The following is a 26,259-nucleotide window of genomic DNA, read 5'->3' as shown; positions in this document are numbered from 1 at the left end:
GGGCGCACCCTGCGACCTGCAGCAGGCTCAGAGGGGTAGAGGGCAGACTGCCACCAGACGGTCCCTCCCTGAACACATCTTTTGGCAACCACCAAATAAATAAAGGGGGGTCGTTTTGCGATTCAGGCTTCTGAGCATTAAGCTGTCACAATTAAAACGAGAGCCTGCCTTGCTGCCCTCCACTCCCGAGTCCCCCCCCCAAGCCCTGGCGGCCTTGGCACCCCTCCCCCTAACACATGCTGCACCCCACCTCCCCAATTCCTCCGACCCCACACACAAACACCCCCCAGGCTCGTGGTTTACCTGGTGGGGGCTCTGCACGCCCTTGCTGACGCCCACACCACGCCTGTTCCGGAGGGGGCACACCCCCTAGGGGAGGCCCCCCTGCTCGCCAGGTGTGTGGGAGCCCGGGCCGCCATGCTCGTCACTGGGGCGATGAGCCATGCTCAGCCGAGAGCGCGGGTCCGCCCTCCTCGGAGGAAGCCAAGTTTCTATGGAGAAAACGGGAGCTGCACGGAGGCTCGAGAAATAGGGGGCTGGGGCAGAGCGGGCAGTGCAGGTAGGGCAGCACGGAGCTGTGGCAGGCAGGGCCGGGCAGAGCAGGTAGGGCAGGACGGAGCTGTGGCAGGTAGGGCCGGGCAGTGCCGGTAGGGCAGCATGGAACTGTGGCAGTGCAGGTATGGCAGTATGGAACTGTGGCAGGTAGGGCAGTGCAGGTAGGGCAGCATGGAGCTGTGGCAGGTAGGGCCAGGCAGTGCAGGTAGGGCACCATGGAACTGTGGCAGGTAGGGCCGGGCAGTGCAGGTAGGGCAGCACGGAGCTGTGGCAGGTAGGGCCGGGCAGTGCAGGTAGGGCAGCATGGAACTGTGGCAGGTCGGGCCGGGCAAGGCAGGTAGGGCAGCACGGAACTGTGGCAGATAGGGCCGGGCAGTGCAGGTAGGGCCAGGCAGTGCAGGTAGGGCAGCACAGAACTGTGGCAGACAGAGCAGAACATGTAGGGCAGCACGGAGCTGTGGCAGGTAGCGCCGGGCAGTGCTTGTAGGGCAGCACGGACCTGTGGCTGGTAGGGCCGGGCAGTGCAGGTAGGGCCGGGCAGTGCAGGTAGTGCAGCACGGACCTGTGGCTGGTAGGGCCGGGCAGTGCAGGTAGGGCCGGGCAGTGCAGGTAGTGCAGCACGGAACTGTGGCAGACAGAGCATACCATGCATGGCAGCATGGATCTGTGGCAGGTAGGGCCAGGCAGTGCTTGTAGGGCAGCATGGAACTGTGGCAGGTAGGGTCGGGCAGTGCAGGTAGGGCAGCACGGAACTGTGGCAGACAGAGCAGTACATGCAGGGCAGCACGGAGCTGTGGCAGGTAGTGCCGGGCAGTGCAGGTAGGGCAGCATGGAACTGTGGCAGGCTGGGCCGGGTAGTGCAGGTAGGGCCGGGCAGTGCAGGTAGGGCAGTGCGGAACGGTGGCAGACAGAGCAGAACATGCAGGGCAGCACGGAGCTGTGGCAGGAAGGAAAGGGCAGTGCAGGTAGGGCAGCACGGAGCTGTGGTAGGTAGGAAAGGGCATGGTAGTACAGGTAGGGCAGCATGGAACTATGGCAGACAGAGCAGGACAGTGCAGGTAGGGCAGCAAAGATCTGTGACAGACATCGGTAAAGGAGGGGTAGCACGCAGCTATGGCAGACAGGGCAGTACAGGTATGGCAGCATGGAGTCATGGTGGACAGCACAGGAAGGGCAGTACGTAGCTATGGCGGACAGAGCCATGCAGGCAGAGCAGCACGGAACTATGATGCACAGAGCTGCACGGGTAGGGCAGCACAGTGCTGTGACAAACAGCAAAGTGAAGGCAGAGTAGCACAGAACTGTGGCGAACAGGTGAACACAGGACTGTGACACACAGAGAAGCACAGTTTGGGAAGCACGGAGCTATGGAAGACAGAACTGCAAGGTAGGTAAGCACAAAGCTGTGACGGAAAGATGAGCGCAGGGCCGTGAAAGACAAAGAAGCACAGACTGGGAAACACAGAGCTACGACGGACAGGTCTGGGCAGTACAGAACTATGGCAGACAGAACAGCACTGGTAGGGCTGCACAGAACCGTGACGGGCAGAGAAGCAGGGTCGGACTGGGACAGAAAATAGACCCGGGCACTAAAGTATAAGTGGCCCTCATTAGTGAATTAGGAAGCTAAAACAAGCACGCGAGTGGTGCGCGCGCCACAACGATACATCCGTTTTGCATTATCACGCAAGCATCTGTGCACGATAATTGAAAACAGATGTGGCCCGTGCGGGTAACCGCAAGCAATAGGCCGTGGGTGGAGCAAACGCGGGACATGCGTCCTCCTTTGCCCAATTGCGTGCTGTATTTCTTGCAAAGACGCATGCAAAAGCCAATAGCCTGTGACGAAAACAAAACCACAATCACGAGCGTGTGGTGAGCTTTTCAAAGCCCCTTACAAAAAGTCTCGCCAGAGCAGCGCATGTGCACTGCTACAGGCTCGACCTAAAAATTAGGTCTAGAAAGAAAAGGGGTGAAGTAGAGAGACAAAGTTGAGGCAGAGCAAAAGGGAAGGTCAGTGTTTGAAGTGCATAAAAAAAGTATGGGAACCTTGGTGTTGTGTGCATTGGGGCGGGGTTTGCGAATGTGGGGGCGTGGTCAAAGACGGCTAAAAAACCAAACATTCTGTAACTTTTTTCAGTCATTCACCTTTGATAGAGATCAGGGTATCTAAAATATGCCCACTACCACGGATAGAGTAATCACACAGTTACACGCACATACATTCATCATACGCTAGGGCCCATTTCACTAACATACGCTCAAATACTCTACCAGCAATAGTCCTGTGGAAAGAAATCACCTAAACACCCTGCATCTATATCTAGGACGATAGGACCTGATTATAGTGGTTGTCCTTAAACATACTCTATACAATCTATACAATAATGATCAAAATGTACACAATAATTGACAAGAAAGGAAATTCAACACCATGTTTAAAAGTTATATTGCTTTATCTAAAATTAGTCAAAGTAAATCAATCAGAATAAATCATTTCTCATAGTTACCTATTCTAACTAAGTGTCAGAACGGGTCAGGACGAAGTCCTCAGCATCGATCCTCAGCAACGCAAGTTCACGCAGCAAAGGTAAAATGGCAAGTGGCAAAGCCCTCCCTAAGCTAACAATTCTTATAGTGAAAATTACAATGGAAACACACATAAAGTTGGCAGAATAAACTGTATCACTGAGCAGAGCGAGAAGGAAGGGATGTAACATTGCTACATCTGAAAATCTTCGCTCAGGAAAAGTCACAAGACGTGAACTACGGAACAGGAACCAAGAAACTATCAAAGTATCCAACTTGTTCAACTTCCCTCGGCAGCCGGGCCATAGTACATTGTTCATTTCTGAAGCTCCTTTGTTTGCCAAGGACGTTCCATTTCTTTTGGAGATCCTCCAAACTGCTGATGTCCTCATGGAAATTTACAATAAGGACCATGGTCAGTTGTCTTCGACCTTTTTCCAGCAGGGGTCTCCCTTGCCACATCACAGAATATGCCACAGCCAGGCTTCGAAATACTGTCAGCTCGATTAAGGCCTTCATAGGCCACAATAGACCATCTTAATTAAAGAGACAAAATAAACGTTACTACAGCATAATGATTAAACAGTGTTAACCCCACTAATACCCTTATGTGTATGTATTTATCTAGCTTCGCGACATGAAAAGCATTAATTCAGACAGCGTTTTGTGCTCAAAATAAATAGCACACAGCAACGTTTAAACATGAAAACTTGCACGTTATTATTAAACAGAAACAGCACAAATAAGCTAACCCTCGTATAACTCTTTCTTATGTTAGAACAAACGGATTGATTAATAGAATCACACTTGCACAAGACAAATAATTAATTGTTAATTATTAATAAATTAATAAAACGCATAGACATGCCAGAGCTTCAAAAGCCCATGAATTTTCTAAAAGAAAACTCTGCTCCAGCACCTTCATGAACTACACGTTAAATAACACAGAGCTTAAATGAAAATTAAATACAGGTTATGATATCAGTGGGAAATACACCATTGCACATTATGAAACCTCTATTAGTTAATGCACTGCATCGGAGAGCCACATAATTGAATGCCAGTTGGTGTAGTTGATTATACGGACTTGAGTATGTTTAGTGCTACAAGGTCCCAGTCTGTGACGGAAAGCACTGTGAACATGTAAGTCATTGTTTTAAACTTACATTACACACAGTATAGGATAGGCTTCTACAAAAGGCTTCCAAAATATCGATTTTAGTAATACCCAGACTGTATGTAGTGTACATTTTTTTTATATCTGTCTTTTAAAAGCACACACTTCACAGCTTAGCTCCCTTATAATACCTCTCAAAAGGGATAAATGTATGTCATCAGGAAGTTTCAAGTGATTCCATCAATTAAAGCCAATAAGGGCTCCAGGCAACCTTTGCATTTGCAGATTAATCAGTTGCGCACATTTACATTTCTTTCAGGCAGCAGGTAGCCTGGCAGTTAGGCTTGTTTAGCTGTCTGCCTCTCCCTTGGTTTCACAGCACGGAAGAATCCCTGCCTTCATGTTCAGCTGAGGTATTTCAGCTCTTGGAATTAAACATCCCAGGACGGTTGTCTTTTCACTACAAACATGTGCAATGCAATAGGTCTTGCATTTAGGTGAGTTTTGTAAATGCAACACCTATTTCATTACAAATGCTAGTTGGTAAAAATGCCCATGCGGCGCTTTAACTTTTATATCGGCCGCACCCCTTTCTTTAGATGAGCCATGTCTGAAGAAAGGGGCATGTCCGCCATTAAATTGAAAGCGCGGTACGGGGCGCTTTTACAAAAAAAAAAACATTTGTTTGTCATGTTGACAAACGCTCTTTTTTGTAAAAGCGCCCAATGCTGTGCTTTCATTTTAATGGCGGCCATGCCCCTTTCCTTAGACTCGGCCCGTTTAAGGAAAGGGGCGCGACCGACATTAAAGTGAAAGTGTGGCATGGGACAATTAAATAAATAAACAAATAAATAGTTTTAAAAAACAACATGCAGCCGCGTTTGAAGCAGCAAGTAAAGCAAAGGCATGGCCGCTACTATCAGCGTGGCGTGCCGTGCAATGTAAAAAAATAACAAAGCTGCTGCGAGATAGCATGCCAAAACCATTAAACAAAATAGTGCTCAGTGGCTGTAATTAAAGCCTACTGAGCAACAACACATGTAACAAGCATTGGCATAGCCAATAGGTCCCGCCTTTGGGACCTTATAAGTGTTTAGCCATGCAACAGTTTCATAACTAAATACTTATAAGGTCCCAAAAGCGAGACCTATTGGCTATGCCAAGCGGCCGTGAAAGTGAAAGTGATCGCGATCAAACATCAAAGCGGCGCGAAAGTGAAAGTAATCGCGGTAAATCGCGCCGCGCGCAACCGCGCACATGCACTGTAGCTCTGGGCTGGCCTGGCAGCACTTTTTGGAGCCCTCTCAATAAGTCTCGCCATACCAGCGCATGCGCTGGGTCAGGCAAGACCTAAAAACGGGGAGAGAGTTAGAAAGTATATGTTATAATGTACCTGCCCTTCTAGTGCTCTAAATGTGTCAAGCCAATCCCCATGGCTTTTCTTCAAAACCTAGGATCTAACTCCCCAATTCCACTCTACAGTTGTGCTGGCACAAAATGACTGCATGATAATGATAAGAAAGTAATAGCACCTACTTGGTGTCACTGATTGATAATACTAATTAGGCAAAGATTTTGCTTCATGGATCGTTCAGTGGTCAAGGTGAGCCTTTAGTCACACTAACTTCAAAGCGCCCCCTCAGCCAATCACCTAAGGACAAAACACTCAGAGGCCGTGGATTAGCTTGAAACATGTTGACCACTAGAAGGGCAGATACATTATCACCTATACTTTCTAGCTCACTCCCCCTTTTATAACCATACCGCCAAGAGGACGTATTAAAAAGTATTATTGACCTGCCAGGCAGGTATTTTAACCTCCAACCAAAACCGCTGCCACGCCTATTTTTCTCTCATCATTTAGAGTATACCACTCAGTGCTCTAGCGTAATCCATAGCTCGTAGCACGCCCCATTTTTCAGTGGAACGGGATGAACCCTATGATGATGCATGCCACCAAGGGGCAACTCTGGTGGGAGAGTGTTATAAAAGAAAAGCAGAAGTTTTCTCCTTATCCCATGGAGGGTTAGCATAAAAAGTATGGACTGGCTCTTTTGTTTTCTGAAGACATACGTAAACAGGAGGATAAGTCCCTCTAAGAAATTCCTCTTATCTCCCCCTCTCTTTTGAAATGTGTTAAGGGAGGAGGATGAATGATTTGGCAGTCCACAATTCCTCTCAAAGTTCCCTCCTCTTTCTCTTTTTTTTGCAGAAGCATCTTGTCCTTGCTCGCAAGAAGCGTCCACGAGTAGACCATGAGGATGAGTGGGAGTGGGACAGAGCGAAGAGAAGAAGAAGGATGAAACTTTTGTCTGCCAGAAAGAAGCTGAGAAAGCTGCATGAAGCTGCTCAGCTGGCATCACATGCCACTCATACGCCCATGAGGTCCCGACCACAAGTAGTAGTTAATGATGAGTTCAAGGTAGGTGTTTCTCACAAAACCTGGCTCCCTACAATGTACGCATGCTACGCGGATGGACCTTGGGCTTATCAGAAGTGGTTGTTCCTTCAAGGCTTCATCAGGCTAATTGAATATTTCCTACCCTTCTAAAATATTGAATATTTGTTGTTGATATTTATTGATAATATTTATCATTCATATTCAGAACTGAGCTGATGTTTTATGAGGTGCACTAACATCTAGGACCAGGAGTGGTTTAATCCGTATATGGACTTTGGTGCTCAACAACTGGAACTGTCTTTTTGATCCGAAGTACTCACAAAATGATGCTGAAACATTATTATAGGAATGACTGATTACAATACTTTATATAAGAATCAATAGGCAAAATACGGAAAATTAAGAACTTACTGGCGTTCTAAATGAAATCTGGCATAGGTGTGCCTTCTAAGGTGGGGAGTAGTGGGTCTATCTTGCTAGCGAAATCCACAATCTTATATAAGGTTTTAGACAAAAATTTTCATACATTCTGTGGGCTACATGATTCTCAGGGGTTGGACCAATAGGAAACCTCCTAGATGAAACATTTTAGTACAGAATACATTTGAAGATTCTGTCAACATATTAGTGCCAAGGGATTCAACCGTTATCACAGTTTTGGCTGTATGGTTTAGCTAATACTTTGTTTTACATAGCGTGGGACAGTAAGAACTGTCCTTGATTCAGTACAATGAGGACATTTCTCTGAGAGCACTTTCTGCTGATTCATGTAAAATTAGATGAGTTTATTTAGAACCCAAATCAACAAGTTATTGTGTAATATATGGTGATGTTGAGGCATGATAGAAGACAGGCTAATGTTTGCTCAAGCTTGAATCGCAATGCTCTTTTTATTGACATAAAAGTTGATGATCACAACCTCCCCTGTGATGATTATAATCATCACTCAAAATCTTTATTACAGTACATCATTCATCAACTCTGGATTCTTCTGCCAAGTCTCTCCTAGATCCTTCAGGGTGTCATAAAGCTCACTTTGCACTTCTTCAGCCATGACATTGAGTCTCTTCCGTGCTCTTCCTCTCGTTGCTGACAGCTACTTGTATCCACAAATCACTCCCTTTTGTGAAGAAATTGCTTTACAGAATCTCAAGAAGATGAGCACACAAGCAATTCCTATGAGTATGACTAAAAGTGGCGTTAGTAGCAATTTTAAAATTCCTCCTCCTACACTACCTGGCCACTTTCCTATCAAGGCAAAGAATTACCAATAGATCCAAAGAATTACCTAAACCCTTCCAAGGCACATGATTCTTCCAGTTGATTTAATTCAAGCATTATTTGTAATGTCTGTCACTTAGCTGCCGAACTGCTTAGCTATGTGAAGAATGTATGCACAGCATTCTTGATCATGAGTGACTTTTCAAACTCCGCCTTCCTTCTCAAGGAGTAAATCCTACACAAAGAGATTTTGCATAATCATAGCTCTCGTTACAAGCAATACTTTCTTAATCACTGTCAATTGACCAGTGGTATTAGTTGCAAGTCGATCAATTTTCTAATCTTGACATCATTTATTGCTATTCCTATAGGGGGTAAAGGGGAGCTCCGAAGATACGGCTAAGAATCTGCTTAAAACGTCATGTACTTCACCTTATAGATTTTTCAAGTGGAAAATCTGCCTCATTAGTATAATAAATCAGAGGGAAAACTATTGCAGCAAAACAGCTTCCTACCCATTTGTGCGGTAGCTGGAAATACGCCGATTTACCACACACATAGTAAATGCCCTTAATACTGACTTGTAGATTAGAGAGAGTTTTTCCCTTCACTTAATCATTCTGTACACACTCACTCCATCCCAGTCTCTCAACTGTCTTCTTTCCCTCTGGCTGTTGTATCATGCATAATGCTCCTTTCTTGGTGATTTCAATGCTTAATCTAGGGGGTGGTTCCTTTAAGATCTCCTTACCTTTCCCAATATTGTCCTCTTTCCTCATCTATTCTTATCCTTTTGTTCAATTAATTTACAAAGATCCTCTTGTCTTGGTTATTTTTGCAGTTTACATCATGCAAGCTATAATAAGTAGTGCTCATGTTAGTCACAGGGGTAAATAATTTGATCATATACTCATGCTGATCCCCTGATTGTGACCCTTTGTGAGGACTAGAAATCTGTCTAGTAGCCCATAGATGCAGATTTTCTCCATTAAAAATAGGTACATTTGTTAAATAATCATCAAAATCAAAATAAAACATTTTAATTATGATTCAAGAAGACAGAGCAAGAGAAAGAGTAGGATAGAGGGAGGTGAAAGTAAGCTGCTCCTTCATCTGCTGATGCAGATAGATAAAAACACACAAAGCAATCCTCAAGACAACATCTGATAATACATGGTATAGCTATGTGCACTCTCATGCTGTGGCACATGTGAAACCTTACTCTCGGGCAAGGGAGGGCTTGCTACAGAGGTGCAGGTGAAATGATCTAGATCATGGGAATTATCTCCTCCCAGCAAGTAAACATTCAACAGCCATCCAAACATAGAAACAAATGGCAACTGCCAAACTCACAATCATAATTTTGCAGTGTGACTGCACTATTTTCGACATAAATCAGATCAAGGAGACTTTGATAAGGAGTTAGTCTTCTTACCTGCTACTCTATTGTCTTTACCCTATCTCGAAATCTTATAGGATTTTTATTCTACGTCAGCTGTAGGCCTTAAGAAGCTATTATCCTCTAACTGTTGCCCCTGCTATTTTGACTTTATTTTTGTCAATTGTGTATAACAGGATCTTCATCACCATAAGTCTTTAGTGTCAAGGTGGCTCGTCTTAGTCCGTCAAGCATTCATCTATTTCAAACTTGGTTTTGGCAGAGTATGTCCAGTTTGGTCCTGAGTACTTTCAATTCACCTTTTTTTCCCTCTTAGATCGCTCAATATTGGCCAGTTCCAAGTCAGGGTCGGGAACGTCAATCTGTTCTTATAGTTCCTGTTCTTCTAACTCACTATCTTTCCAAAGTGCCTCTGGCCCTGTCTTAAGTGTCAACAGTTGCTTTCTATAAGTAGTAGTCCCTGGCCAACCTTCCTTCGAAGTGCTCAAAATTGCTAACTAAGATCGGGGTGATTCACTCCCAGAGGTGAAGTCTTCCCGCTCAGTTTCGGCATACGCTCCTTGAGAAAGTTATTGCTGTAGATGAGTCTCGGTCTTCCACGAATTCTCACTGTCCTGGTGAGGGTGTATCTTCAATCCAGTTGTTGATATCGCAGTAGTTGCTAGAATTTCTTCATTCCCGTCAGTCTCTGGTTCTGCAGGATGTTCAGCTGAGGAAAATGATGGTTCTCTAATCTATTCCTTCTTTTCCCCCTTTGAGCCTCAGTCTCCTCCAACCTGGGGCGCCTCAAGAAATTGGCAGATGTTAGCTCTGCTTCTTCCCCTTCTTACCTTGCTCTCTTGGTGTGGGAGGCATGTATCCAATTCTGTTGGCCAGCACTCTTGAGAGCCGTGCTTGTAACCAGGATCAGCTGGTAGGGTCCATGCCAACGCTGTTCCAGGAAGGACTTGCGGATGTAGTTCTTGATGTGGATCCAGTCACCAGGGTTCAAGTCATTCCCTGAGGATTCGGGAACTGATGGATTAGCAATGGCGACCTGATAGTGACAGAGCACACCACATTAGACAATCCTTTGCAGTACTCAAGAGCCATGTAAGCTGTGATATTTACAAGGGCGCTGCTGGGACCGAGGGTATGCACATAGCTCTCCCCATCAACACTTCGTGTGGCCATAATCCAGTTCTTTTGCATGTGTTACTTTGGATACTCATGAGCTCTAAAGAAAGTACGTCAGGCCATTTAAGCACAGTAGAGATACAATTTTTATCTATTTTGGCCTTGATAGTCCCACTCAGTCGCTCTACAATTTACGGTGCTACATCTGCAGTGAAACCTTTGGACAATCTCTAGATCCCAAATCGGGGTATTAATTCCCACAACAATAGTTTGGCAATTGTTAGACTGTCGCATCTCCGGGTGAGATAAGCCTCAACCCATCGTGAAATCAAGCACACAATGACAACGATGTACCTCAGCTGATTGCATCGTGTTATTTCCACAAAGTAAATCTGAAGGCTTTTCAATAGGCCATCACAATTTCTAATGCGACTCATAGTCACATCAACTCCCTTGTCTACATTTGCTTTTGACAGATCATACAATCGAAACACAAATCCTCTGCCATCATTCTGAACTGAGTATTAGACCAATGAAAACAGAAGGTAGACCCCATTCTGTCCCTTCCCACATGAGTTAGATCATGAATGTGTTTCACCATTGCTGGTAGGAGGGAATGTGGGAGAACTGACTTTACTTCATTTAAAACCCAAATATCACTGACATCATTTGCACATCCCATCCTATCCTTTCTCATTTAGCCTTTTCTATTTCTGAGGTGCCATGTTGTAATTCCTTTAACTCAATGAATGTGTGAACGGTATTCAATAACAAATGTGTTATGGTTTCTCCCTCTGTTTTACATGGTTCAGCTAGGTAAAAGGGACTGGACTCAAGAGTGAAGTATCGAGCAACTTTGTCCGCATAGCGGTTGCCTCTGGTGACACATTCATTGCCACTCTTACGTGTAGCACACTTCACCATGGTAACCTTATTTGGCAATTGGTGGGCATTTAACAGATTTGAAACATACAACCCATTGCGGATGGGGGCACCAGCCAAGTCAAAAATCATCACTGCAACCACAACTAACCAAAATCATGCACAACTCCAAACCTGTACTGGCTGTCAGTGTAAATAGTAACTCACACACCTTCTGAGTTGTAGCAGGCTCTGGTAAGGACTATTAATTCAGCACCTTGTGCAGAGGTTATATGACACAAGTAGGTTGCTTTCTACTATCCCACCCAAGGTGCATACAGCAGGGTTCGACAATCTTTTCTGTATTAGGAGCTACTTATGATCAAGAAAACACATCCTGGGCTACTATCATTAGAGTTGCAATTGTGATCACAGCAGACAAGATTATGTTAGTGACTACCGTGTGTAAAGTTACCCGCAGTGATCACCTCAGTGCATCAGGCAAGACTGCCAGAAGTAATGTAAAAAAAGGCTTTGCCAATTTGGAATGCCTTTACGTGTGTAATACATACCATCCATAGTTAAATGCCACTAGCACAGAGATAATATTATTATTAACAGCTCCGGTCAACGGATCAAGAGTAGCTGAAAAATAGCCGATGGGACCCTTAGTGTCTCTATGGGCTTGTGTTAGAACAGACAGTGCACACTCATCTCCTTCGTGACAAAAGAGCACAAAATCTTTTGCATAATCTGGTATTCCAAGAACGTATGTTGGACTTGGCCCTTTTTGGCAGGTTCACCCCTAAACTTTTTGCCTTAGCTCTGACAAGGTGTTGGTGGTTTTAGGCCGCTGGGCACTTTAGCACTGTGGTCCAGTGTAAAGTGTGTGCACTCTCTGTGTTACATTAGTAAGGTTGGCCTGCCCTCCCATAGGAATGCATTGGGGATTCCCTGAACAGTGTGTGTCAGTGGTAATTCCTGTTATGAGAGGAGCAGTGTGGTCAAGTCTGGTATGTATGAAATTGTGAGAATAAATGCTGCGCAATGGTGTGCCCAAATTTATTATGACTGTTGGAGAAATGCCACTTTTAGAAGTTGCCATTTCTGTGTGCTTTGTGTCTGCCTGCCTGATGTGAATTGCATGTCTGGATTGTGAGTGACAGGGGCTGGGAGGTGTGTGTGGCTCCAGGAGGGGCAGGGTGAGTCAGCGCTAGGCTGAATGGGACACCTGGGCTGGGAGTAGTGGGAGGAGTAATCCTCTAACCCTGAATAGTCCTGTGCCCTGCCTGCACAATGCTGGCTCCACCCCCTGTGGTGCGTCTGATCACCTAGCCCCCACCTGACAAATGGGAATAGGTGCTTGCAAAACAAAGTGCTCCAATTCCCCCCCTGAACCATTTGCATCTTGTCCCCCCATGCCCTTCACTAACAGACAAAGAGAATCTGGGTATCAATGTAGGGGCTGTGAGCCCATGAAAATGTTCTGTACTTTGGTGCTGTTCCTGAAGGGGCGTGCTGCTGCTAGGGGCCAGGGGGGGCTGCCAGGAGAGTTTGCCTCCCTGGGCCCTGCATGGCCCCTTGATCTCCACTGACTTATTCCTTTCTGGATAGTACAGGACCTTCAGGACTTCGTGTGGCATCCTGCGCACTGTGCGTGCTTCATTTTAAATTTTCCCAGGAGAAGAGGAATCGTGGGTTGCAGCCCTTGGTGAGGGAATCCACCTCGTAGGGATTCCCCTGTGAAGCCGGTATAATTGTGGGTGCTCACCCCGCGTTTTTCCTTAATCGCGGGTGCCCATCCCGCATTTGGATTTCCTTATGGCCTTTATGTTTGGAGAGCGGGTGCCCACCCCGCTCTGATGTTATTTTTACCGCGGGTGCCCACCCCGCATATTGCTGCCTAGCGGGAGCTTACCCAACTTTAGGAGTATTGAAAATCGCGGGTGCCCACCCTGCATCTGTGTTACTTTCGATATGCGGGTGCCCACCCCGCTTTGTGCCGCTATGGTAGCGGAAGCCCACCCCGTATTGCCGGCAGGAGAGCCGCCGCCGAGAAACGCCAAGACCAGCAGGAGCGGAAGTCCAGCCCGCACATGACTGTGGGCGTGGCCCACAGCCAGACGGAGTTCGACCAGAGCCTCGTATGCTCCATGCTGAGGCTTGGGTAAAGTGACGAGAGGAGTCCCCAGAGGTCGGCGCATGCCTGCGCGGGGCTCCTGTGAGTGAGGGAGAGCCCCGCGGCCGCCCGAAGAGGAGACGGGAGGAGTCCAGCAGACCTCGGTGAGTGGGGGTGCATTCCCGATCCCGAGAGCCGATGAGTGATGGCTACTTGTTGTTGGTGTCTGTTCGAGGCACAGAGTCTGAGCGGTCCCGCCAGGAGAGCAGGCCGCTCCAACGTTGCTGACATGATTGTTTATAGAGGGGCCCATGCTTTTTGCCGTGTTGCCCATATTTCTTTACAGTTGCCCAGCTTGACAGTGGGCAACTGCAACGATGGGGGCATGTTATTTGGAGAGCCCCAGGGAGGCCCCGAGGACACAGTTGTGCCAGGGCCTATTTTCCTATTCACAGCTGCGCCGCACCAGCGCGAGCAGCTGCAACGTTTTGCGAACCTTTGCTCAGAGGGCACACTGAGTGCCCAGGCCTTCCTTTCATTCACAGCTGCGCAGCACTTAGTGCCAGCTACTACGTTTAGGCCACCATTCTTTGGGGGCACCTTTGAGAGAGATAGGAGTGGGATGCACTCCTCTGCCCCAGAGCAATGGCGCACTTTGGATTCCGCTGCATTGGCAGCAGCCCTGACATTTGGGACATAGGGCATTTGAGCCCCTTTTGAGAAGGCCAGTTGGCCAGGGGGACTCTTGGGTTTGTAGGGCGCCAGGCCCTAATGTGATTTATGTGGTGCTAGGATATGTGATTCATGTACTATGATTTACCAACCTGTTTTATGCCCCTAACTGTGGTTTATATATGAGGTTATTTGCCTACTGGGGTTTATGCTAGCGAGATTATTCTCTACTGTGTGTTATGCCCCTAATGTTAGTTAGGCTTAGGAGGTTATTATCTAATGTGTTTAGACTTATGAGATGATCGCATAATGTGTTTATGCTGGTGAGGTTGGCGCAGAATGTATTTCACGCCTAAATGTGATACTGTGCACAATATGGTTTATGTTACAGGATGATGCTGAGTACAGTGTCTGCCAGTGATTACTGGCTGTGTTCTACGTTTATGATATGTCCTACATTTACTAAGTTCACTTAGTTTTGGTTCTGACAGTGGTCCAGTTGGACCTGTCAGGTGTACTTAATCCCTTAGATATTACCTAGTGCCAGGTGGCACAATGTACATTATGTGAATACTATTCGAATGTGTTATGAGAATACAAAGGCTATTTTTGATATAACCTTGTGTGGAGTTCTTTTTGTGGTGTGCCTGGTATGTTGTTGCTTTGTGCATGCGCAAACGCTTTGCACATGGCCTCCCGGATAAGCCTGACTAATCGTGCCAAGCTCCCAAAGGGGATGAGCAGGGGTTATCTTCGGTGTGTAACTCCCTTGCCCTGACTAAAGTGGTGGTTTCTGCCTGGCTTAGGCGCAAGCCTTAGCCAACCAGAAATCCAATTTCTAACACCGGGGCATTGATATCAGCATGCATCTGTCTAATCAAAGGATTTACCACCAAGGAAAAGTTTGGATCTGTTGTCAGCAGTAGCCAACCATGCCCAAAAAATATCCTCATCTCTCTGAATAGCTGAGTAGCTGGGAACTTCATTTTAAGGAATGTCTCTATTCCTTCCTAAGACACTCACCTCACTCCCTTTGCTATTTAATGCCCTAGATACATGACCTCCCTCTGACAGAATTGCATCTTTTCAGGCGAGGCCTTATGTACATTCTCGGCCAATTGATTGAGTAAAGCGATATTCTCCTGTTTGAAGCTTCTTTAGTAATTGAGGTGATCAAGAGATCGTCTATATATTGTATTAGGGTTGAGCTGCAAGGCAACTGCAAGGACTCCAAGTTTTTTTAAAGAATCTGGTTGAAAAAGGATGGACTCTCAGTGTATCCTTGTGGGGCACAACACCACACAAGGGTCTTCTCTTGGAGCCAGAATGCAAAGAGAAACTGGTTCTCTTCGTGCAGCGGGACAGAAAAGAATGCCTGACAAAGATCAATGACCATGCACCACTCCGCATCTGGGGAGCTTTGGAATAGGATCACGGCAGGGTTCAGTACCACAGGAGAGCATGGAACATCAATCTGGTTAATCTTTCGGCAGTGTGAAATGATCCTCCACTTTTTATTTACCTTCTGTAAAGCCCTAATTAGGAAATTACATGGGCTTCCAGTAACCTCCTTCAAAATCTTTTGCTCTATCATGTCCTCCTTTCCGTGACCTCAAGCGTCATCTTGTATGGGGGATTCTGAGGGTAAACAGAATTTGGATGAAGGGTAATCTTGAGGGGCTTGGCATCCTAAATCAATCCAAATTCCCAAAACTCTTCCTTGACTGTCTCCCTTAAATCTATTGCCAAATCCACGTGGTGAGGACTGAATATAATCTGACAGGGATAATAGCTGCCTCTGAGTGGGTTGGTCTGCAGCCAGGCCCTGTTGCCAACTCTCTGCTGTGCATGGCCAAAGACTGTTCGGAGGGTTGGGTTGGCTGCCTGTGGGGGCTTTGCCGAAGGCTCTGTGGCCAACCCAGCCTTGCATGGTGGGGTGTTGGCTTTATGTATGGGAATAAAATATTACTTTACTTTAAAAATCCCTAAAAGTTCACTGAAAAAACACAAAGGTTACAGTAACGTTATAGTTAGGTGTGATGAAATGATCTGTTTTTGTTTGCAAAAAACCTCAGAAATTCACAGAAAAAAACAAAGGTTACAGTAACATTATACTTGCGTTATAGTTACGTGAATTTATCAGTGACAACTTAATGTTTTGAGCTAAAAAAACAACAGAGATTCACCAGTTATAGTTAGCACAGCTAACAGCTAACTATAACTTTCAACCCCGCCCTGCACTGCTTATGAATGACTTCACATATTACATCACTCTGACTCTGACTGACTGACTGACACTCATGACATGTTCTATGACATCATTTATGACATCACTGATGGTATCTCAAATGATATCATTGATATCACAAATATATATATATCCCAGTGTCAGTCGCCACTGGGTAGTTATAGCTAGTTGAGGGTTTCCATAAGAAATAACTTTTCTGTTTTGCTGATATCTTTGGCGCCATTTGACAAATCTTCACAAAACTTTCCAAACAATGGGCAACTATTTGTCTAGTTTGTGCATGGAAAGTTTCAGGGTGATCTGTCAAGCAGAGAGGGCCAGTAAAAAGGAGGTGTCCCAAAACGCAAAATCCCTATGCATTTTCCATAGACCTTTTTAAGAAGCACTACTGCATAAATTGCTGAACCAAATTACACTCAAAACGTGCCTGTTGTGATTTGGTGTAAACCTTCTAAGTTGTTTTGTAGATATTAAGTGGTTTCAGGGGCTCTCACGAGAGTCCTTTGAGCCCAGGTTTAAGAAATAAAGCCTTCAGACTGGCCCGGGGGGCTTTTTTACCCGTGGGCGATCTTGCTCCAGTGGGAACAAGGCTCAGATTTTCTGCCTGGAACATGAGGAAAAATGTTGCAGGCAGCCTTTGCAGGACTCGTGGAATTAGTTCCCTATCCTGAGGTTATCTTGAAAAAAATTAAAATAAGGGGGAGGAGTAACGATACCCTGCCCCCTATGCCCTGTGGGGGTCCCTGTGCTCCAAAATATTTTTTTGTTTAAAAAAAAATAAAAGCTTCAATCCCGCAGCATTTTCATTTTTATAATATTTAGGTGGTGGTATTTCGGCCCACCTCCCTGAGCCAGAGAGAAGAGCCTCTGGGGCCACATTAATCAAGAAGGGGTGAGGGGTGCATGGCTCCCTCTCGGAGCCTTAAGAGAACCCAGGTTCTCCATTCCCAGACACTTAAAATATATTAATAGTGGAGAGGGACAAGTGGTCCCCTCTCCTAGCGCCTGTAGCACCCCCGGGGATCCCATTCCCCAGGGCCAAACACTTTAGTATTAGGGAAGTGGTCGCAGGGCCACCCTCACTGAGTCTTACAAGGCCTCAGAAACCCCATCCCTGGCCAGCTCTTCAACAGTGTCCTGGGGAGCCCACCCTAGGACACCGTGATTTTTCCTGCCTGCAGGAGCAATGGAAGGGAAAGAAGTGTGCACCCACCCAGTTGGAGCTTTGAAAATGCTCCCACTGGAGAGGTGCACACTTTTGTTTCCCTTCCTCCAGGGAAACTGGTATAGCTCCTGCCCAGCAAGAGCAGTTCCCCTGGCGGCCCCTAATGGTATGTATGGCCCCCTGAGGCCAATAATGGCTTAGGGAGGGGGGGTCACTTACCACCTCCCCTTTTTAAAAAGAAAAGAGCCCTGGAGGGATGTTGCCCCCGGGGCCAATAGTGGATTGAGGAGGGTGCCGCACAACTCTTTCCCCCGGCGGGGATGCCACAGCAGGGGGTTGCCTGCCTGTGGATGGCTGGATGCCAGGCCCAGCAAGCCAACATTTTGCATGGTGGATGTTGGCTGCCCATGGTGGGTTGGCCACAGGGCCAGGCCTGCAGCCAGTGAGGGGTGGCTGCAGAATATTTGGCATCCCTAAGCAAATAAAAAAGTAAATGGATGATCTGAAGGAGACTATTAGTTATAGATTCCTTACCTTAGAATTACCCCAAGGCATCAGACTGGATCTGGAGATTTTTTCTTTAGCAGTACCCCTGCGCGTCGGTAGGTGGCGTCGGTTGACTGTGCGTCCGTCGTTGGTGTTGTTGTAGCCGGAATTACGTTGCGGTGTCTACCTAGATGCCGTCCCTGCGCTCTGATGTGAGTTCTTTCTTTTTCCGCACCAGCCAGTGCAGATCCAGAGAGAGCGGTACCTTTAGTCACTTTTTGACTCACACTTTATCGACTTTTGTCGACATCTTTTTCGAGTCGTTCGACTCCTGGTGCACGTAGGGATGTCTTATCGTCGGACCGGCTTTAAGGCTTATGACTCCTGTCACAAGTTGATGTCCGTCATGGACCCGCACCTCGTGTGCCTCTGGTTCCTGGAAGGCGACCACGACCCGAAGTTGTGTTACGACTCTCGGGCCATGAACTCGAAGCCTTTGTAGGAGCGGTCCCGAAAGCTTCTGGGAGGCCCAGCAGTCAACTCCGCGCCGCTCGAGGTCCCGGTTAAGAGAGAGGTCGTGGGACCGTCCATGGAGTCACCACCATCATTCCTCTTCGAAGTCTTCATCATTGGGTAAGTCGAGGTACAAGAAGAAGGCGATGAAGCACCGTCGTTCTTCGGCTCCGCCCACGGAGCCTGCTGGGATGGCTCCAAACTTCCCTCCCCTCCCTTCCCAGAAGCCAGGAGCCGGAGTGTCCCCTGGCCAGCTTCGTGCATTTTACAAAGCCCATCTTTGGGCAGCCCGACTCTGCCAGTGTGCCTTTGGGCCCCACGGACTCAGCTGGGGGCTCTAGGCCTCCGCCGCAAGACCCCCAGGGATCCAGGCCCGGATCCGGATCGGTGCCGGTCCACCTCACAACACCTCCCCCGGCACAGATTCTCCTGCCACCTCAGCGGGTGTCGACTCCGACCTCCCCCTCGACTTGGACATGGAGTTGAACCGGCGTCGGTCAACGCCGGTAACCGGCGCCGGAGGGTGGCCAGGGGAGGGTGAGGAGGACTGGGAGGGTTCTGTTGACCCTCTGGCAGACCAGCATGAAGAGCTGGACTGGAGAGAGGAGTCGGGTGATGCCAGTGGCCTAGATACTTCCCCAGACCTTGTTATGCTTTCTCCTCCTACCGTGGCTACTTAGTAGGGAGCTTTCTACACTGTGGTATTGCGTAGGGAGGCTGAGGCAATGGGCGTCGAGCTTCCTACTGGGGGGGGGGGGGGGTCAGGACTAACCTCCTAACAGAGGTGCTTCAGCCAGCAGCAGCCTCTTCAGCGCCCTTGTTGCCTTTCAATGAGGCCCTCACTGATGTCCTTTTGGGTTCCTGGTCCAATCCCAGCACAGGGGCTCCTGTGGATAGGATGATTACTGACACCACCACCTGGCACCGGGCGACCCACATTTCCTCTCTCAACACCCTTTTCCGAGAGCTTGGTGGTCCAAGCCTCATGTTCAAAAGGAAATCCTTTCCCTACAGCTCTTCAAGATAGGGAATCAAAGAAGCTGGACCATTTTGGGAAGATGTTTTCTTCCGCTAGCTTAGGACTGCGGTCGGTGAACACTGCATGTCTTTTGGCCGTTACTCACATTCTGTGTAGGACACCGTTGCGCAAGTGCTGCCACAGGCCGTCCTCACCCACGCTGTTGCCGAGGGTCGAGACGTAGTGAAGTTCACCATCTGGTGTGGGCTGGACACTGCAGACTCCCTGGGTAGGACGATTTCCGCGTCGGTAGCCCTGAGACACTACGCCTGGCTGATAACCTCTGGTTTCTCTGGGGATGTCCAATATATCCTTTTGGACATGTTCTTTGATGGCCGTCGCCTGTTTAGCGACAAGGTAGACAATGCGCTCGAGCGCTTCAAGGACTCTAGGGCTACGGCCAGGTCCTTGGGCCTTGCATCGACTTCCCGCCCTATGCAGTCTGCCTTTCGTGGCCACGGAAGGGGTGCCCCACCACGTTCAGCCCAGAGCCACAGGGCCACACAACCCAGCCTCTGTGTGTCCGGGTACCCAGCGTCGTGGTTCCAGGGGCCAGAGGGTGGGTCCGTCCACCAACCCCCCTTGTAGCTGCCTCCAAACCTTACCACCAGTTGCCAGTGGGCGGCAGGATTCGCCATCACCTCCCCCACTGCCCCAACATCACGTCTGACAGGTGGGTTTTGCAGATAGTCTGAAGGGGCTACTCCCTCCCCTTTGAGACTACCCCACCATCCATGCCACCAACACTTTATCGCATGTCTGAGGATCATTTGGCCTTCTCCATCAGGGTGTTACGGCTCTAGTGGCCAAGGGAACTATCAAGCGAGTCCCTAGTGCCAGATGTAGGTTGTGGTTGTTATTCCCACTACTTCCTGGTACCCAAGAAGGACAAAGGCCTGCGTCCTATCTTGGATCTCCGGGACGTCAAACGCTTCCTCCGGAAGGAGAAGTTCAAAATGTTGACATTAGCTCAGGTCCTGTCTGCCCTTGACCCTGGAGACTGGATGGTAGCGTTGGACTTGCAGGATACTTATTTCCACATCCCATCCTGTCAGCCTACAGGCGTTACCTACGGTTCACGGTAAGCCAAGAGCATTTTCAGTTTACTGTGCTCCCCTTTGGCCTAACCAGCGCACCTCGGGTGTTCACGAAAGCGATGGCGGTGGTAGCAGCTCATCTGTGCTGATCTGGGGTCCCATTCTTCCCCTTTCTTGATGATTGTCTGTTGAAGGTGGGCTCGCCCCAGGCTGTCGTCTCCCACCTCCAGACTACGGCGGACCTCCTGCACTTGCTGGGGTTCACTATCCGAAATCACACCTGATTCCCTCTCAGAAGCTCCTTTTCATCGGAGTAGTTCTGGTTACAGAGCAGTTTCTGGCTTATCCTTCCGAGCAGCGAGTCAGGGATATTCGGGCTATGATACCAATGTTTCAGCCTCTGTCCCGGATTTCGGTGAGAATGACCCTGAGGCTGCTGGGCCTCATGGCCTCCTGCATCCATCTAGTGAATCATGCAGTGGGACCTGAAGTTCCAGTGGGCACAGCACCAGGGGAATCTTTCAGATTGCGTCCAGATCTCGGAGAGCACTGCACACCAATTGCAGTGGTGGCTAACGGACCAGGATTGGGTCAACGACAGATCCCTCTCCCTTCCCCAACCAGAGATTACAGTGATGACAGATGCGTCACTCCTGGGATGGGGCAGCCACATGGGAGAGGCAGAGATCAGAGGACTCTGGTCTCCGGTGCAGTCCGAGCTCCATATCAACCTTCTGGAGCTCCAGGCGATTTGTCTTGCTCTGAAGGCATTCATTCCTTCTGTCAGAGGAAGAGTAGTGCAGGTGTTCATGGACAACACCACTGCCATATGGTACTGCAACAAACAGGGCGAGGTGGGGTCGTGGACCCTAAGTCAGGAGGCTCTTCTACTTTGGACGTGGCTGGAACATCAGGGCATGTCCCTGGTGGTTCAACACCTGGCAGGTTCTCTGAATGCCAGGGCGGATGAACTCAGCCGCAGGTGCATGATGGATCATGAATGGCGTCTTCACTCGGAGGTGGGGCGAGGTCTCTTTCAGCAGTGGGAAGAGCCTTGGTTAGATCTGTTCGCCACCATAGAGAACGCTCAATGTCAGCAGTTCTGCGCATTGGAATTTCCAAGGCGGCACTCGCTCAGTGACGCTTTTCATCACCAGTGAAATTGCAGTTTTCTATACGCCTTTCCACCTAGACCACTTTTGCCCTGAGTGCTGAAGAAGATCAAGCGCGACCGGGCCCAAGTCATTCTTGTGGCTTCAGACTGGGCACGAAGAGTCTGATATCCCGAGCTCTTGAGCATGGCCATCGATCCTCCGTCAGACTGCCTCTCCGGGAGGATCTTCTGTCGTAGCAGCTGGGGACGGTCCTCCACCCGAACCTGTCCAGTCTCCACCTCCTTGCATGGAGATAGAGCAGCGACAGTTGACAGCTTTTGAACTTCCTCCTGAAGTCTGTAATGTTATCTTGGCAGCCAGGCGTCCCTCTACTAAAACAGTATATCCCTGTAGATTGAACAAATTTGAGGCATTGTGCACAGCAAATGCTGTGGATCCTCTTTCTTCCCCTCTTTCTGAGGTTCTCCTCTTCTTGCTTTCTTTGGTCCACTGGGAAAGGGTACCATTAGAAAGGGGAGAGTCTCCACTTTCCGTCGATACCTCTTCCATCTGTTTCAGTGATCGGGGGACGTTTCAGTATCGTTTTCGTTTCAATGATAAATGCGAGCCATGCGAGCGATCGTCATTGCAAGGAAATACAAAAATAGGCCTGGGGAGGTTGAGGAAGCTCTTCCCCACCTCCCCAGGCAAAAAAAAGAATGGGAAATCCCTCTGCTGTCTGCAGCAGAGGTATTTTATGAGCATGTGCTCATGACGCAATGGTCTCGTCATGAGCACAGGAGCATCCGTCATCAGAACCCAAAGGGCTAAGCAGCAAGGGTAAATTACATTTGTAGCACCATGACCATGTGCAAATACACAAGGGGGGGGTAACCGTTAATCACCTCTAGTGCATCTCAGCCTTACTCACACAAAAAAGGGTGTTAACATTAGATAAAAGCTGTAAAAACAATTAGGCAACACAGACCTGTCTAAAACCCAGTTTTTTTAAAAGACCTTTGAGGAACACTCTTCTAGGATGCAAGAAATATTTACAAAAGAAGATAAAATTAAGGGTATCCTGAGGAGACCTTGAGTCGCAGCCACAGGCACCTCTATCATATGTGTGTGGAACAAAGCCAGAAGGGGAAGCCAATAGATGATGAATTTGATTCAATCTAAAACGAGTAATTAAAAATCTATCGTGCGCACTTATTAAAACAGATAAGTAGGGTTCCATTCCTTGCACAGATTTGATCAAAATGTGTGCTCTTACCAAGGGTTTTCTGATTCCCTGTGCCTCTCCCTGAGCTGCCAAGTTTGAAAAACAGCTCTTTAATGATGTTCTTACCCGCGGCTTCATGTTGTCATATCTGGAAAACATATCTGCTCTTCCTAAAGGCAGTAAAGGTATACTTGATGTATCTTATCCAGGGTATTTTAAGTACGTGGTCAAGGGAGAGCCAGTCCTAAATTATAAGTTTGTTAAAACCTGCCTCCTCATTTGACCAGATCTTCGCCCAACATAACAAGGGTTTAACCGCAACCATGTCCATAATGTACCTGATCTCTAGTTCCTCATGTATAGAGTATGAGGGAGTGCTCGGTGGAACTTTCAAGATATATCTAAAATATTTATTTTCAGTGGTTTGGAGTTTACTAACCGACATGTACACCCAAACCTCGCTGGCGTATAGAGCTTTGGAAATACAGAAAGAGTTATGAAGTTTTAAAATTATCTCAGGGGACCAAGTGCCCAATCTGTGAGCATAGTTTGCAATTGCTCTCATTGATCTAATTTCTACAAGCTTCCCCTCCTGTAGGTTTTTTAAATTAAGTTTCTCGTCAAATAAGATGCCCAAATATGAGAAAGCAGGGACTTTCGCTAAACTGTGTGTGCAAAGTTTGTAAGAATTATGTCTGGTGCCCTGTTTACCGATTTTCATGACATGTGATTTGGATAGGTTTGGTGACAGATCTATTTCCTTCATAAAAGACATGAACCCATCAAGTGAGATCTGCAAGCCCCTCGTTGTACGCGAGAGAAGAACCGCATAATCCGGGTACAATAGAACGGAGACCGGGCTCGCACCTATCCTAGGGATATCGGCCTGTAGGGCCGTCAAGGATGCATCTAGACCATTAATATACAATGTGAACAAAAAAGGGGCTAATATACATCCCTGCCTGACCCCACTTGAACAATTGAAATTATCAGTGGTATTCCCCTCCTGGGTATATCTAATTCTAGCAGTGGCATTAGAATGTAGAGATATTAACACATTAATTATCGCCACTTCGACCCCCAAATCCCCAAGCAGTTTCCATAGCTTGCTGCGGTTCACCTGATCAAAAGCCGCAGTGAGATCCATAAAACCCAGGAACATCATACGTGGTTTAGTTAAAGTGTATTTAACAGTTAAAAGGTAAAGGTTAAGACACTGACCTGTGGTGGATTTTCCAACCCGGAACCCATACTGCACCTCTGAGATTATTCGATTGGCATCTGCCCAGTCTGACAGCCTATTAGGGAGAACCCAACCAAGAACTTTCACTGTAGCTTCTGTAAGGGATATGGGACGATAACAGTGTGGGCTATTCCTATCCTCACTAGGAGTGGAGCCCATACCTCCGAATTATAACAAAAGAGGTCGAGAGGAATCCCATCAGGCCCTGGGGCCTTATATTGGGATAATCCTTCAATTCCCGTTTTGACCTCAGCCAAGGTGAAGCACATTGTTAACCTTGCCAGGACTTGCCTGCAAAATGGTTTTGGGCTATTATCCAATAAGCTTATGGGTCTGTAGTTGGAGGGCAAGTCTCTGTTTCCTTTTTTTAAAGATTGGCATTATGGCAGCACACAGCCAGGTAGATGGAATACTATTTCCTCTCATTGCTCAAAAGATTGAGATAAGGGACCCATAATTCAGGATGTGACAAGAATAAGTCATCCGGAATACCATCTAACCCAGAGGCATTTTCTTTCTTCATTTGTTTGAGTGCCTTCTCTGTTTCCATCTCAGTGAAATATGTGGGCTCTCTCTGTACAGTGTCCCCTCCCCTTTCAATAGTTACTATATTTACTTACTCCAATAAAATGTCCTCCCTCTGATTCTCATCCTGGTGCATTTCTTTACCCCATTCACTTTTAAGTGCCCTAAAGTGTGCTACCCATTATCTGTCTGCTCTACTGTCTCTAGATGATTGTCAATTTTCTGTGTGCCATTTGCCACTAGCTTCCAGAAAGCCTTATGTTCTTGTGCGCAAGTGTATTAGTGAGTTCTGTCCACTGTTCTGCCTCCCAGCTCCTTTTATAACCCTTCCTAGAGGCAATTAATTCAGCCTGACTACCCTTCCAGGTAGCCTCTAATAGGCATCTTTTTGCGAGACAACATTCTTTACTGAACCAGCTGGGTGAACTTTTTTGAGGAAGGCATCCCCTTTTGGCAAAGTTTTCAAAGAGGGGCTTCCATTGTGTCACTATTTGGCAATGCACAGTGACAATTTCTGACTTGAGCATTTATGTACTTGCTTTTGAACATTACCCTTTCCCTTGCTAAAACTTTCACTAGGGCATCCCCGCCACCCACCTTGAGAAGATGTACTTTAATGACCACTTTTCGGAACCAGTTGAAGACCATGTTGTTTTAGTTTGTAGACCCTGGTTGCACTCTATCTGGCTTCAAGCATTGGGAAACCCCGTGTGGGTAGCTGCTGCGCTATATAAGCTTAAATAATAATAATAATCCCTTTTGACTGAACCTGTAAATCATGTTCTCGTTCCTTTTAATACAGTATGCTCAACTGGCACATATATGTTTCTAGCGTATTCTCGTTACCCTTAGTAGCTTACCATATGGTAGAGATATTGTTAAGCTTGTAGAATTAGCACTAAAACCATGTAGAATGCTATTCATTGATTTTTCTTTGATGTGACTCAGTCTTGTAATTACTTTTAATTCCATGTCAAGATACACATTCAATTTCTGATTCAGTGTGTGTGTGCAAAATCAGGACAGGCTGCCTGCTTCTTGGCCACATTAGTACAATGAACCATTTTGTTACATGCTAATGGCAGTGAGACAGTTGCTCTCATCTCCCCACCTCTTCGCCGGGCGGTTGACATTGTCTGGTGCAAATAGATTTCCAACAACTGTGCCATATGTCTGGATAAATAATTCCATTATTGAAAATAAATTAATTTGGTGTCACTACATAATGTACTATTTTCTAAATTAATTTCACACTAGTTTAGAAAACTTGTTGATTTGTTACTCAGATAGTTGAGAATTGTTGGTCTATGTTTCACGCAAGTGTAAATGCTCGATCCACGAAGGGTTATCAAGATACTAATGAAATATCCGTTCATCCCCCTTAGATGGCTTGATATGCCATTCCCTTTTAGGTCTCGCCTGACCCAGCGCTTGCGCTGGTCTGGCAAGACTTTAAGTAAGGGCTTCAAAAAATGCTACCGCTGGCTACAGCTTGCAGTGCATGTGCGCGGGCGCGCGCTTATGAGCAGAGGTGCCATATGGCATTCCTCATGCTCATTAAGCGCATCGCTCGCCGCGCGCTTGATCACGATCGCGATCATTTTCACGGCCGCACGATGGCCGCGCACGTACCACTCCCTTTATACTCTCCCATTTTTGTTTTACTTTCAGCGCGCACACAACACCCGGGCTTGCACCCCCCCTCACTTTTACTT

General features: G+C 47.2%; 1 protein-coding gene across 1 annotated transcript in view; it reads left to right on the top strand.

Annotated features, from left to right (window-relative positions):
- The window catches only part of LOC146796999 (uncharacterized), a 233,198-nt gene that overhangs the window by 46,588 nt on the left and 160,351 nt on the right, over nt 1-26,259 (top strand). The window contains exon 6 of the mRNA XM_085629585.1: nt 6,414-6,623. Within this exon, the coding sequence (XP_085485711.1) occupies nt 6,414-6,623 (210 nt within the window). The remainder of the gene's footprint in view (nt 1-6,413; nt 6,624-26,259) is intronic.

Source organism: Triturus cristatus, chromosome 10, assembly GCF_964204655.1.
Source record: "Triturus cristatus chromosome 10, aTriCri1.1, whole genome shotgun sequence".
Taxonomy (NCBI): domain Eukaryota; kingdom Metazoa; phylum Chordata; class Amphibia; order Caudata; family Salamandridae; genus Triturus; species Triturus cristatus.
This window is presented reverse-complemented; position numbering and strand designations above follow the sequence as displayed.